The 14331-nt window shown below is 38.2% G+C and overlaps 1 protein-coding gene across 2 annotated transcripts in view; it reads right to left on the bottom strand.

Annotated features, from left to right (window-relative positions):
- Nucleotides 1–14130, bottom strand: part of ADH6 (alcohol dehydrogenase 6 (class V)) — a 60659-nt gene extending 46529 nt beyond the window's left edge. The window contains exons 1-7 of one of the 2 annotated variants that reach the window (XM_054591699.1): nt 13905–14100; nt 11907–12008; nt 9688–9820; nt 3620–3707; nt 3292–3508; nt 2772–3032; nt 1125–1260 (exon numbers count right to left, since the gene is read on the bottom strand). In XM_054591699.1, coding sequence (XP_054447674.1) covers nt 1125–1260; nt 2772–3032; nt 3292–3508; nt 3620–3707; nt 9688–9820; nt 11907–12008; nt 13905–14027 — 1060 coding nt within the window. In that variant the 5' untranslated portion in view covers nt 14028–14100. Of the gene's footprint in view, nt 1–1124; nt 1261–2771; nt 3033–3291; nt 3509–3619; nt 3708–9687; nt 9821–11906; nt 12009–13904 lie in introns of both variants that reach the window. The other variant, XM_054591700.1, reaches the window with a different exon arrangement.
- Between the last annotated feature and the right edge of the window lie 201 nt (nt 14131–14331).

Raw genomic sequence — 14331 nt, 5'->3', positions numbered from 1 at the left:
AGTCTGTTAAGTATTTTTGTCCTTTACTTTTCTTTCTGGGCTTGCCTCTGATGATATCAGTTGTTGACCCTATAGGGTCTTGGGTTATTTGTTTGAGTCTTTCAGGAGTCTAATGCCTGTGTCTGACTCCTGCTTGGAGCAGCTCTGTGACCCCTTCGGTCAGGGTTGGGCTATTTTTTGGGATCTTTCTGCGCTCTCACGCGGGCTCCTTGAGCGTGTTCCCAGCGCGGCAGGGTCCCCCACCTGCCTGGGCTCGCATGTGCTTGCCCCAGACCAGGGGGCTTATTCGCGACCTCCCGTACTCATCTGGCCTCCCTGACACGCGAGCTTCGCGGCACTGGTCAGTTTAGGGTCTTCTATTGTGTGTTTTCCCCGCTTTTGGCTCTTTGGGTGCGTTGCTTGCCCTCGCCAAATGGGGACTAGGGAAATGGGAGGAAATCAGCTCTAGGACTCTCCGGTTAATCCTGTTTCTGGTCTCTCCTCCAGGGACTCTGGGCAGCTCTACTTATTTTTCCTCCTCAATCGAAGGATTGTGGGCTGCTCCGCAATCGCGGTGGGTAGGTCAGTTTACGCCTGCCCTTGCCCCTCTGTGCACTCCCTCGCAGGCCGTATGGTTGGCAGTCTGTTCATTTGCTTTTTATCAGTAGTATTATTTAAATCATGAATCCATTATGTTTACTATCTTTGAGTTGGTATAGCGCCAGCTCATTTGTTTCAGACAACATTTACATTGTTGAACAATGACTACTGATGGTTCAATATGCTTGTATTCTCCAAAGAACCCCAGATGGTGGGTATAATAACCCAAGGAAAATATAGTTACTGATCATAAATTTGCTTCACTTTTTCAATTTTTTAATTTGCATTAAACTTTGGGCTCTGGTTTCTTTACCAATCAATCTTTAAAAGTCTCTTTTCTCCCTTTGTATGAGAAAAAGCTTACCAGGAAGCAACTGTAGACATCCAATATCCATATCCCTTATCTTGGATACTTATGCATTGAAACAAAAAGTGTAGTCTAAATCTCTTGCTCTATGTGCCTTCTCAAGCATTTATGATACAATTCTCTATCACCCCACCTCCAAACCCCCACGGATTTACAGTCTTCCCTGCTTCATCCATACCTCCAAAAACAGATCCCTTCAAAGTACGTCCTGAGAAGAACAAGGAGCCATCAATGTTGAGTTGGACACCATAAGTCAAGAAACCAACAATCACGCAGACCCCATGGTTCTCATGGCAGGAGGCCAGTGCAGCTGCCTGTTGTAAAGCAATGCAAGACAACACAGGTGTTAAGAGATGTGTTTCAGAGGTAGAGACCAACTATCTAAATCTCACCTTGACTGCTGAATGGTCTGTGACCTTTTCTGGTGCTCTCTGTCCACATTTGAAATAACATTTCTCTTATAAGGATACGCTGACACATAAATTAGACATGTATACTGCCAAGCATTTATATTTATAGTAACTGGCATTTTAGGCTCAATAGAAGGAAATTAAAAAAATGAAAATACTAAAGGAATCCATTGTAGTAATACTGCTGCTACTACTACAGCTACTACTGATTTTTATAAGAGCCATTACTGATGCTGGTGGTTACAGTTGACATGTTATTTTAGACATCAAAAAGTATAATTGGATATTTGTATATTGTCATGTATTAGCAAAGTGATAAACCACTGTTTCCATTAGTTATTTTTGAAGGCTTTCTCAGAGCCAGACTAACTATGGGAGATTGTGAGAAAGGTTTTCCTGTATCTTTTAAGAGAAGAGGAAATTTATGTGTAGTGAGGAATGAAAATATTTTGTAAGCTGAAGAAAGGACCTAGACTGGAAGAGTCAGTTCTTGGGTTTTCATACAACTGACTAGAGACAGAGCCATGTAACCCAATAATACATTGTTTCTACAAATCCCGTAAGAAAGCAAGTCTCAAATTGTGAAATAACTCCTTCTTCATTTATATTCTCTTATATAGACCATGTTTAGCCAGAGAAGCAACAACTTTTTTCATTATTATTTATTTATTTCTGGTTAAAGTTTTTAATTTAGTTTTTTAAAATAATTTTATTATTTTATTTACTTATTGAGAGAGAGAGGGAAAGAGATAAAGAGAAACATAGATGTGAGAGAGAAACATCAATCCATTGCCTCTCATATGTGCTCTGACTGAGGACTGAACCCACAATCCAGGTATGTGCCTCGACCAGGAATCCAGCTGGTGACCTTTTGCCTTGTGGTATGATGCCCAACCAAATAAGCCACACTGGTCAGGGTATTAATTTATTTTTGAAATGAATCTATTTCATCAAGAATGGTAAATATTTAACTTGGAAGCTTAACGCAGACCCAACCTGAAAGACTTCGCTGAAAGTGCAAAGCTCATTGCTTATGGGGTCATTAATCCAATATTGTCCTTATCCTGACTAAATCTTCTGGCTTGGAAATTAATTACTGAGCTTCGGCTTGTTATGAAATAATCCCGTGAGACTTCTTTACAAAGCCTTCCCGTCCTGCCAATGAGAGGTTGTCTGCTTATTTGAGGGAATGGCATGATGGAGCAGAGGGAGAAGAAACCTTAGTATGGGAGTTCAATGTCTGGCACAATAAATAGGTTTGTAGGAGTGGACAGAGGGTATCAGGTGGGATGTCATGGGGCACAAGAAAATGAAATAGAGGAATGTGGAAAAAATTTTAGAACTTTCACTTAATTAAGATCTACGGTGATGATTGGCAAAAAAATTGGTAGTTTTCATTGCAGAGGATCACATACCACTATTTCTGGTTTTCCAATGACCTCAAAGCAAAATTCCACACCAGCACCTGTCATGTCAACTAAAACTTCCTGGATGGGTTTCTTGAAGTCCTGTGGGCTGATGCACTCAGTGGCACCCACTTCCTTTGCCTTCTCAAATTTGTCTTTGTTGATGTCCACCCCAATGATCCTAGCAGCTCCAGCTGCTTTACAGCCCATGACCACAGACAGGCCGACTCCTCCAAGGCCAAACACTGCGCAGGTGGAGCCTGGGGTCACCTGAGCACATAAAAGCACACTTGTGAATGGCATTCAGACATAACTTGTCATTTACTATTGACTAAGGGAATGGGAATGATTTTGAAGGGAGTATGGGAAGACTAGACAGATAGTACAGAACTCAAAGATGTTCAGAGGCAGGTTTGTGATCCTTCCTTAAGTTGTATGATCAGGATGATCAGGTATGGTCCAGATAAACAAGGCTTTTCAAAACCGTATCCCAAGAATTTCATTTATAGATGTTATAAATGCTTCTCACCTTGGCAGTGTTGATTGCAGCACCATACCCAGTGGAAAAACCACAGCTAATTAGGCAGATTTTCTCTAGAGGAGCAACGTTATCAACCTTGGCAACTGAGATTTCTCTTATCACTGTGTATTCAGAGAAGGTGCTTGTATTTGCAAAGTGATATATTGATTTTCCCTTGCAGGTAAACCTACTGGTACCATCAGACATCAGGTTGGTGTATGCCTGTCTTTTATAGATCAAAAAACAAACAAAATTTTTATTTTGAATTAGAAAGCTTAGATTCCTGACAAGGACAGTGAATTAATTTTTCAAAAAGAAAATATAAGGAAAAACTTACTTGAGTTGTATACAACAATTGCCCTCAGGATTAAGGCAAGAGGCACATTCTCCACACTGTGGTAGAAAGAGTGTGATAACTTTATCACCTAAGAGAAAAAAAAATCATTTAATGAGGTGTTATCTTTTGAAGTAAAGAGAAAACTGTGTCTTGAGACCTAAATATTCAGGCACCCAAGAAAACAGGATTGCTGAGAGTAATTTCCACGTTTAACTGTGTTGATACTATGGAGAATATGAAATATGTCCAGAATGAAGGGATGTCTCTGGCATCTGTGTCTAGCCCTGGGCTCCGCTGTTGAATTCCAAGGAGCTGGCCCCAGATTCAGCTCCTTTGTAAGTTCCTTTTGAAGCTTCAGATGATTTTGTTATATAGCCATTAAGCCAAATCTTTTCTTTCATTTTCCACAGTAACTTCTGCGAGGAAATAGTATGGATGCCACATGTTCACACTATAAGCTTCTGGATTAGGGAGAAAGGATTGTCTATATGCTGTGTGCTGTGTATTTTACATTAGTTCTTTCCTCCTTGGCCATGGAGACCACAGATAGGTAGATTTCTGTAGTAATGTTCAAAGCCTATGATGGAATTTGTGACTGCCCCTGCCCCTTGTCTATCTCTGTAAACTAGAGCAACTTCTTTCTTAGTTTTAGTTAAAAACCTTTGTAGAATTTAGGTTCATTTTAAAATTTATTTTTGGTTTTTAAAAAGTAATATAGACATATGGTAAGAACTGTGCAAACATGAAAATTAGCCCCTCAGTCTCCGGTTATCTTTTCCACACCCCAGAGACACTTACCTTCTCAGTGTCCATGGTATCTTTCAGAGATATAACAGCTTTAAAAATAGAACGGCTAGAGGGGAAGGGGGAGGGGGATAACAGGGGAAAGAAGGGGAAGGGGTGTGTCAAGGAACATGAGTAGAGGACTCATGGGCACAGACAGTGTTAGGGATAGACTGTGGGAGTAGGGTGGGGGATGGGGCAGGGGAGAGCAATGGGGAAAAAGGTGAGACACCTGTAACTTAACAACAACAATTAAAAAAAAAAAGTACAAAGGCTAGCATACTATTTACCCTGTAGTAGGCCTTGGTATTTTACTTAACAATATATCTTGGTCATTTCTCATTTTAGTACATATAGCCTGCTATCATTTTATTTAATATTTATGTAGTATTCCATGGTATAGATAAATCATAATTAATTTACCTGGTCTCCTGGACATTTATAGACATTTAGGTTATTTCCTGTCTTTTTCTTCACTACAATTTTTTTAAATGTTTCATTTTTTATTGTATTTTTTTTCCATGACCAGTTATCTTCCCATACCCTCTTACACCTCCATGCTTTCCCAGCCACCACACCATTGTCTGTGTCCATGAGTCCTTCTTCTGATTTGCTCGATCCCTCCACACCCTTACCCCCCAGGGCTGTCAGCCTGCTCTCTATGACTCTGACTCTATTTTGCTTGATAGTTCAGTTTGTTCATTAGATTCCACATATGAGTGAAATCATGGTACTTGTCTTTCTCCGACTGGCTTACTTCACTTAGCATAATGTTCTCCATGCCCATACATGATGAGGCAAAGGATATAATTTTCTCCTTTTTACGGCTAAGTAGTATTCCATTGCAGTAAATGTACCATAGCCATTTTCTCCACTCATCTGCTGATGGACACGTGGGCTGCTTCCAAATCTTAGCTATTGTAAATAATGCTGCAATGAACATAGAGGTGCATGTATTCTTTGAATTACGTTTTGGGTTTCTGCGGATAAATTTCCAGAAGTGGAATTGCTGGGTCACAAGGCAGATCCATTTTTAATTTTGTGAGGTAACTCCATACAGCTTTCCACAGTGGCCACACCAATCTGCATTCCCACCAACAGTGCACAAGGATTCCCTTTTTGCCACATCCACATCAGCCCTTGTTTGTTGATTTATTAATAATAGCCATTTTGACACATATGAGGTAATACCTCATTGTGGTTTTGATTTGCATTTCTCTGATAATCATTGATGTTGAGCATCTTTTCATGTGTCTATTGGCCATCTGTGTGTCCTCTGAAGAAGTGCCTATTAAGGTTCTTTGCCCATATTTTAATTGGATTGTTTTTTAGTGTTGATTTTTACAAGTTGTTTATAAATTTTGGAATTAACTTTTTATCAGATATATCTGATGATATATCTGGTGAATATGTTCTCCTGCTCAATGAGTTGTCTTTTCATTTTGTTGATGGTTTGCTTTGCTGTGCAAAAACTTTTAGGTTTTATGAGTTCCATTTGTTTATTTTATCTTTTGTTTTCCTTGACTGAGGAGATATATCAGAAAAAATATTCCTATGAGCCATGTCTGAGATTTTACTGCCTATGTTTTCTTCTAGGATTTTTATGGTTTCTAGTCTAACATTTAATCCATTTTGAATTTATTCTTGTGTGTAGTATAAGAAGATGGCCTAGTTTCATTTTTCTGCATGTATCTGTCCAATTTTCCCAACAGCATTTATCAAATAAACTATCTTTAGCTCATTGTATGTTTTTTGCCTCCTCTGTGAAGTATAAAGGTGTGAGGTTTTTTTCTGGGCTCTCTCTCCTGTTTCTTTCATCTATATGTCTATTTTTATGCCAGAGCCATGCTGTTTGATTACTATGGACTTATAGTATATTTTGAAATTAGGTAGTGTGATTTCTCCAAATTTGTTCTTCTTTGTAAAGATTGTTGCTATTCAGGGTCTTTTGTGGTTTCAGATCGATTTTTTTGGATATTTGTTTTAGTTCTGTGAAGTACATCATTAGTATCTTGCTGGGAATTGGGTTGAGTCTATAGATTGCTTTGGGTAGTATGGACATTTTAATAATATTAATTCTTCCTACCCATGAACATGGTATATGCTTCTGCTTATTTGTATTTGCTTCAATATCTTTCTCAGTGTCTTATAATTTTCCAAGTACAGGTTTTTTACATCCTTGGCTAAATTTATCCCTAGGTATTTTATTCTTTTTGAAGCAATTGTGAGTGGGATTGTTTTCTTAATTTCCCTTTTTTTGATAGCTCATTATTGGCATATAAAAATGCATCTGGTTTCTGGATATTAATTTTGTATCACGTTACTTTACTGAATTCATCAATCAGTTCTTATAGTTTTCTTTGTGGAATATTTAGGATTCTCTATATACAGTATCTCATCATCTGCGAAAAAAGAGTTTCACTCCATCCTTTCCAATTTGGATGACTTTTCTTCTTGTCTGATTGCTGTGGCTAGGACTTCCAGTATTATATGAATAAGAGTGGTGAAAGCAGACATCCCTGTCTTGTTCCTGATCTTAAAGGATGCATTTGTCTATTTTGCCTATCGAGTATGATGTTGGCAGTTGGTTTGTTATATATGGCCTTTATTACATTGAGGTGTGTTCCCACTATTCCTTCTTTGCTGAGAGCTTTTATTGTAAATGGGTGCTGGATTTTATCAAACACTTTTTCTGTATCTATTGATAGGATCATGTGGATCTAGGAATTTATCCATTTAATCCAGGTTTTTCAATTTGTTGGCATATAGGTGTTCATATTCCTGTCTTAAAATTTTGGTTTTGTTTTGTTTTTTCCTGACATGGGAGATAACAATGCATGAATGTTTTGTGCACACATGGGCTACGGTAGGCAGAATTTCTAAAATGGTCCTATCCTCATCCCCAGAAATGGAATATGTTGTTATCATGCCTGTGAATATGTTACACAGACAGAGAGGCTTTGCAGATGTACAGTTACTAATCAGTTGACATTAAAATAGGGAGTATCCTGGGTTATTCTGGCAGACCAATTGCAATCAAATGAGCCCTTGAAAGGAGACGAGGAGAGCAGAGGAGAAAGACAACACAATTCAAAAGCATGGGAAGGATTCCATGTGTCATTGTTGCTTTGAGGCTGGAAGTGGGTGAAGTGGCCACACAGGAAGAAATGTGAGCAGCTTCAAGGAGCTGAGTGCAGGCCCAGCTGACAGGTGGTCAGTCCTATAACCTCAAAGAATTGGATTCTCTAGTGTCTCCAGATAGGGACCCAGGTAGCCAATACCTTGATTTTGACTGTATGAGACCCTAAGCAGAGAACCTGGTAAAACCCACCCAGATTTGTGATGTACAGAACTGAGATAATAAATTTGTTTTGTTCTAAGCTGCTAACTTTGGAGTGATTTTTTTTTGACATCAGCAATAGAAAGCTAAAACGTGGGTGTATATACATGTAATACCTTTTTGAAATTGGAAGTATCAGGTCCAAAATAGACGCATGTTAAGTGACATGACATATTGCCAGATTTAAAGTTGTGAAAATTTACTTTCCAAATAATAAGATATGAAGGAGTTTTTTGCCTACACTCTGTCAACCTTATATACTAGCAAACTTTTAAATCTTTTCTAATCTGTTAAGTAAACAGCATTTTAGCATTGTATTTAAAATTTTGATTATTTAATATGTTTGAGGTTAGGCACATTTATACATGCTTAAAAACATTTGCATATACTCACACACACATATGTATGTATATGTGTGTGTGTGTGTGTGTATGTATTTTTCTCCTCCAAACTAGATGTGGATTCCCTTTGTCCATTATTCTGCTGGGCTATTTTCTTTTAAATTGTTTTTAAGGGATCTTTTATATATTAAACAAATTTGGCCATTGTCTTATTTGTTTGTTGATTTTGCGAGGGCATTTTTTAGAAACAGAATTTAAAAAACTTTCTGTGTAGTCAAATTTACATATTATTTACATCTCCTGAGTTTTTTATTGATTAATATTTCCTTCCCTTCTATCTTTAATAAGTCAATAAACAAGTGCTGGTGAGGGTGTGGAAAAAGCATAACTCTTTTGTACTGTTGGTGGGAGTGTATATAGGTGCGGCCAATGTCGAAAGCAGTATGGAGTTACCTTAAAAAATTAAAAATGGAATTGCTTCATGAGCCAGCAATTCTACTTCTGGGAATTTATCTGAAGAAATCCAAAACATAATTAAAAAAAATATATGCACCACTATGTTCACTGCAGCATTATTTACAATAGCCAAGATTTATAATAAGCCCAAGTGTCCATCAGTAGATGAGTGGAGAAAATAGCTCTGGTACAATTATGCAACAGAATACTACTTGGCTATAAAAAAGAAGAAAATTCTACCCTTTGTGATGACATGGATGGACCTGGAGATCATTATGCTAAGTGAAATAAGCCAGTCAGAGAAAGGCAAGTACCATATGATTTCACTCATATGTGAACTCAGATGAACACACTGAACTAAGAGACAAAATAGAGAGAAGGCTGACAGCTCTGGTGGGGATTAATGGGCGGAAGGAGGTAGAAGTATTAAGTGAAGAAGAAAAATAACCCACGGACACAAACAACAGTGCAGTGATTGCGGGGGGAGGGAGAGAGGTAGAGGTGAAAGAGGGTATGAGGAGGATTAATGGTAATAGAAAAATACAATGAAAAATAAACTATTACAAAAATTCTTCCCTCCTGTGAAATAATATAATATTCTCCTATGGTTTTTATAGCACTATTATGGTTTCATTTTTCACATTTAATTCTTGGATTCATATAGCATTATTTTTTAATATAGAGAATGCAAAAGCAACTTAATTTCTTTCTGTGGATGACTAGTTGTTTCAATGTCATTTATTGAATAATCGTTTTCCTCCTCAAGTTTGAAAGGCAAACCTAATCCTGCACTCAATTCCTATATGTATATTTGTACAGAAGGAGTTATAGGCTCCTTCTGTAGCTGGTTCCATTAATGTGTTTGACTATTTATCCTATGCTTCATTTGAACAGTTTACCTCTTTTTTGTAAATTTTTCTCTTAATTACAATTTCCCATTCTGTTTCAGTACATTCTATTTCTCATTCCTATTAATATCAAAATATAAATGCAAAGAATGTAATACATTTAGTATTTTTATTCCATGTATAATTATTCCTTTTCTAAGAAGTACACAATAGTTAGCCTTTTATTTCACTTTATCTTAAGTTTTCCTGATGTAGGTTCCAAGTTACTGCTATTTCCTAACTCCAGGTGCCAATTCATACCTGTTTTCACTGTGCTCACTCCTTCTCCCACACTCTCGACTATTCCAGCTCCTTCATGGCCAAGAATGATGGGATAACAGGTATTACCCCCCAACATTTTCATCTCTGTACCACAGAGCCCTGTGGCCACGATCTGTATGGAAGGCAAAGAGTAATACAGTTTTCTCTGTCTCAGCTAGAGGTGTTTGAGAATTGTTAATGTTTTCAATCTTTTTGCTAGTTTGACATGCTGCATTAATACTAATGCATTTATTAGTTTTATTTCTAGATAAGTGTCAATAATTTGTTTAAAACAATGCAATATTTTTCATTAGTTAATTTCAAAATCAAAATAATGATTTTAAAACTTACTGAGATATCAGAATAGGTTCAGAAGAGACAATTGTAAAACCAGTGTGACATCAAAAATTTTACTTTGTTCTTCATTGGAGCTTGTTGGTGGGCATGTGGAGGAGAAAGACCCATTATAGTAATGAAGGAATTGGAACACAGGAAGAAAAAAGGTATTACTATCGCCTATTATAATTGAAGCCTTAATTTATTTTATACAAGTGCTTTATAGTTGTGTTATTGGTACAAATTGTAATTGTACTTTTGTTGTAAATCAGCCAGGCAGTTGAAAATGGAGGCACTCTAGAGCAGTGGGTAACAAGGGTGAAATCTGCCCTGACTGCTGAGGCTCAGTTGAGTGTGTGTCACCTTGCAAAGGTCACAGGTTAGATTCCATTCAGGGCACATGCCTCTGTTGTGGGTTTGATCACCAGTTTGGGCATGGGCAATATCTGGTTCAGATGCTTACAATCCCTGGTCCGGGCTCCAGTCCCGAATGGATTAATTGATGGTTCTCTCTTGCATTGATGTTTCTCTCTCTCTCCCTTCCTCTTTCCATTCCTGTCTCTTTAAAAGCAGTGAAAAACAAAAATGTCCTCAGGTGAGGATTAAAAAAAGAATTGAAATGTTTTGAAATTTGTTTATGTAAAAGGCGGGGGGGTGGTTATTCGAAGAATACTATAAAATTGCTTACAACTCAACTGTAGGAAGTGCAGTCAGGTTTCCTGCATCTAGAAATCCATCAAGTAGACTTTGTCTTCCTCTCAGTGCTCTGATTCAACATGTGCATAGCTGAATTTTCCTGTTATTTTCTAAGGACATGCTTTTTCTTATTTCTCATGATTGTATGGTTAAACAAGGCTAGCAGCTCTGAGTCCATCCAGCCTTTCCAGTATTCACCATTTCCTGCTCTACTCAGGCTCTGTATCTTGTTGAAATTCAAGGGTGAGAGATTCACATTTGCAGCTTGTCAGGTAATGGCTGCATACCTTTGAGTCAGTGTCTAAATCTGGCTGCACGAGTGGGGACCTTTGGGGAAGGGCAAATGCAGATAACCAAGTGGCCTCCTGTGCAGTCTGCATGGGACGCAGTCTGAGAAATTGCGGAGAGGAGGGAGGGCATGGATTGCACAGGTAAGCTAAAGTGGAAAATGACTATCTCTTTATAATCCATCACAAACAGTACTTATTCATCATTACTAAAGTTAATAACAATGAAAGGACGCTGGAGTAGAAGTCAGGTGAACACTGTTCTAGTCTGGTGGTCCCCGTTAGAATCACCTGAGGGAGATTTTAAAACTCTCACGACCAGACTGCATCCCAGACCAATTGAATCACAAATTCAGAATGCCTGTGGGTGGGGCTCAGGTATCAGCATTTTTCAAAGATCCCAAGTGCTTCCAAATGGGTAACCAAGGTTGACACAAATTGTTTTTACTCTTCTTAGCTGTGTGAGCAGTCACTAGACCTCAGGGGATTTTACTTCTTATCTCTAAAATAACAGGTATTCCTAGCCTGACTTTCTAGGATTTAGACTTGACTTATCTGTAATGAAACAAATTTTTCATATATCATATTTCAAGATAACTTAAATATCATGAAGAATAAATATCATAAATAAATTTAAAAACTAGAGATAAAAATATAATTTGGGGTAGAAACTTCTTTTAATTCATATTTAGTACTACAGCTGTGAATTAGTCTCCTCTGGGCATTTAGCCTTTGCCATATCTCTCTAACTCTTTCTCTGGCTGGATTTAGACAGACGGAAGTGTTTCCTGAAAAAAGAATAGAAGAGTATGCAGTTTTCTTTCTGAATTTGATTCTTGTTGTGGAAATGTGTTTTTTTTTTTGTTTTTGTTTTTTGTTTGTTTGCTTATTTTTTTTTACCTTTATGCGAACTTCCTTTGCCTTTGGTGGGGCCACTTCTATCTCCTCAATGGAAAATGGTGTATCAGGCTTCCAGAGTATGGCTGCCCTGCATTTGATAACCTAGGAAAGAGAATATGAGGGAGAGAGGGAAACTGCTTAGGCTTGGGAGATGGATCCTTGTATTACGGACTATTAGAAGGTTTTGTCCAGTTCTTCAACACTCAAACCAAAAAGGAAAAAAAATTCATTGCTTATATATATTCTCTGTGTACCCTCTTGGACACCAGTCCAACTTTTCTTGCACTATTAGTCTTGTCATTCAGATAAGTTTTGCAATATTAATTATATTTACATAATGCTCACAATCAAGAGGATAGATGTTACACTTTTGACCTTCCCATGAATTAAGTTGTCCAGTGGCTGCTTTAGGGTAGGAATGGAATTGCAGTGTGGGGGTTATTTGTGATCCCAGGTGTGGGCAAGGATCAGTTTTGAGGCAGAGAGATATGCTATGGAGCAGGGAATGGAGAACATCTAACTGTAGCAGTTCATCAAATGGTGGTGGTCACAGGCAGGTTCAGGTTGGAGAGGTTGTTGGTGGCAAGATAGTTCTTAGGGTTTGGATTTCAGCCTACCGCTGTTCTCACTACAAATTTTCTTCCTGTGTGGTCTCACTTTATTTATGGATTTCACCTTATTTATGGATACTACCTTTATGTAGATGACTTTGACAATTTGTATCTATGGACAGACTTGTCCCTAAGCTTTTGATTCATTTATTCATCTGCTATTAGAATGCCATCAGGTATCTTAAATGCAATACATTAAAACACGAACACATCATTATTTCTTCCTCCTGTCCCCATCTCTTCCTGCCGGTTGTAGACATACACACTCTGCCCCCCATCCCCACTCTCTATCCCAATGTGTGGCGATGTACTAATTCACTCACCCAAGAAAGAGACCTGGGGTGTAGCCTTAATTTTTATCTCTTTACAAGCTAAAACTTTCTGGAATCTGTCCCCTCTTCTCCATTTTTGCTGCTACTGTGTGGTCCAGGTCCTTACCCTGCCTTTTACCTGGCTTGCGTCCTTTGCCTTCAAATCCATCCTCTATGTCATTGCCATCTGAACTATAATCCTGACCATGCTATTACCCTATCTAAATATGATATGGCTACCAATTTTTTTTCCAGTACCTGTTGACAGGGCCTATAAGACTCTCCATGATCTTCTTCATGTCAGTCTCTCCACTTATTTCTCTTATTTCTAGTCACATCTGGCCTCTGACATTACTCTGGAGATTCTCATATGGGATATTTTTCTTTCTTCTATGTTTCTCCCTCATGCTAAGTGTCCCCTTCTCTGGGAAGCCAGGTTAGGAGCACTTCCTTGCTCTCTCTCTCCTTTACTACCCTTGCACGCTCTCTTTTTTTAGTAGTATAAGGCAGTTCATTTTTAGAGGATAAATTTTATACCTGTCTTCCTCCGCTGATTTTACAAAAAAAAAAAAAAAGTTTTTGAAGTCTTAGCAAAATAAATAGGGTATTATTGTAAAGCAGTGGTGCTGAAAGTGTGGTCCCAGACCAGTGATGTCAATATTTGCACACTTCAGAAATGTGAAGTATTGGGCCCTACCCTTAAACTTACTGGCTTAGTTACTCTCGGTGCGGGGGACGGGGGCACCAGCAACAAGTTTTTCAGCGAGTTGCTGTAGAAAACACATGCACACTCTTGCACAATTACTCTGTCTCTCTGTGAGGTCTTTGGAGAAGGGGATATATCTTCACTGAAAAGTTTGATATAGGGCTTGATATATTGCTTATTGAAAGACTAAAAATACTGAGGAAAGGCAAAACACATAAAGGGAGCAAAAGAAAAGGAGGAGAGGAAGTAAGATTAAGTCAGTCTCTCACTTTTAGGAGTAAAGACACTAGTTGAATGATGAGGTGTTATTAAATAGACAAACACACAAGTTGACACAACCGCTACATTATATAAAGAAAACTGTACTTACCTTCCCTGCAGTACTCATGTTGATTTTCTTTGTGTTCTTCCTGTGAATATATTGAGAAGGTGAATATATTGAGAAGGGAAGATTCTGCTTACAACTTCCACTGTGGAAAGTCCAAGAGTACATAGGTCACTGGCTGACCGAGAGTTTGGGTCCTGCACTTTTTATATAATCTTTTAATCATTACACCCAAAACTCAGATTGTCCTGTTTCTTATATGAAATAGACTTTGCTTAGTAAAAGAGCACAAAAAGTTTTGAGGAAGGATTTACTCCTCAGGTGACAGGTGGTGACAGGTCACCACCTGTCACCAATGATCAGAAGTGATAGGAAAGATGAGTTAGAAAGGGAGTAAAAAAGAGAAAATGACTTTAGGCCCCACATTGGGTGCCAAACTGTTACCAGACGGGAACTGGGCCTGAAGCAGGTC

Source organism: Pteronotus mesoamericanus, unplaced genomic scaffold (assembly GCF_021234165.1).
Source record: "Pteronotus mesoamericanus isolate MK-2021 breed Mesoamerican mustached bat unplaced genomic scaffold, CSHL_Meso_final scaffold_232, whole genome shotgun sequence".
NCBI lineage: Eukaryota > Metazoa > Chordata > Mammalia > Chiroptera > Mormoopidae > Pteronotus > Pteronotus mesoamericanus.
This window is presented reverse-complemented; position numbering and strand designations above follow the sequence as displayed.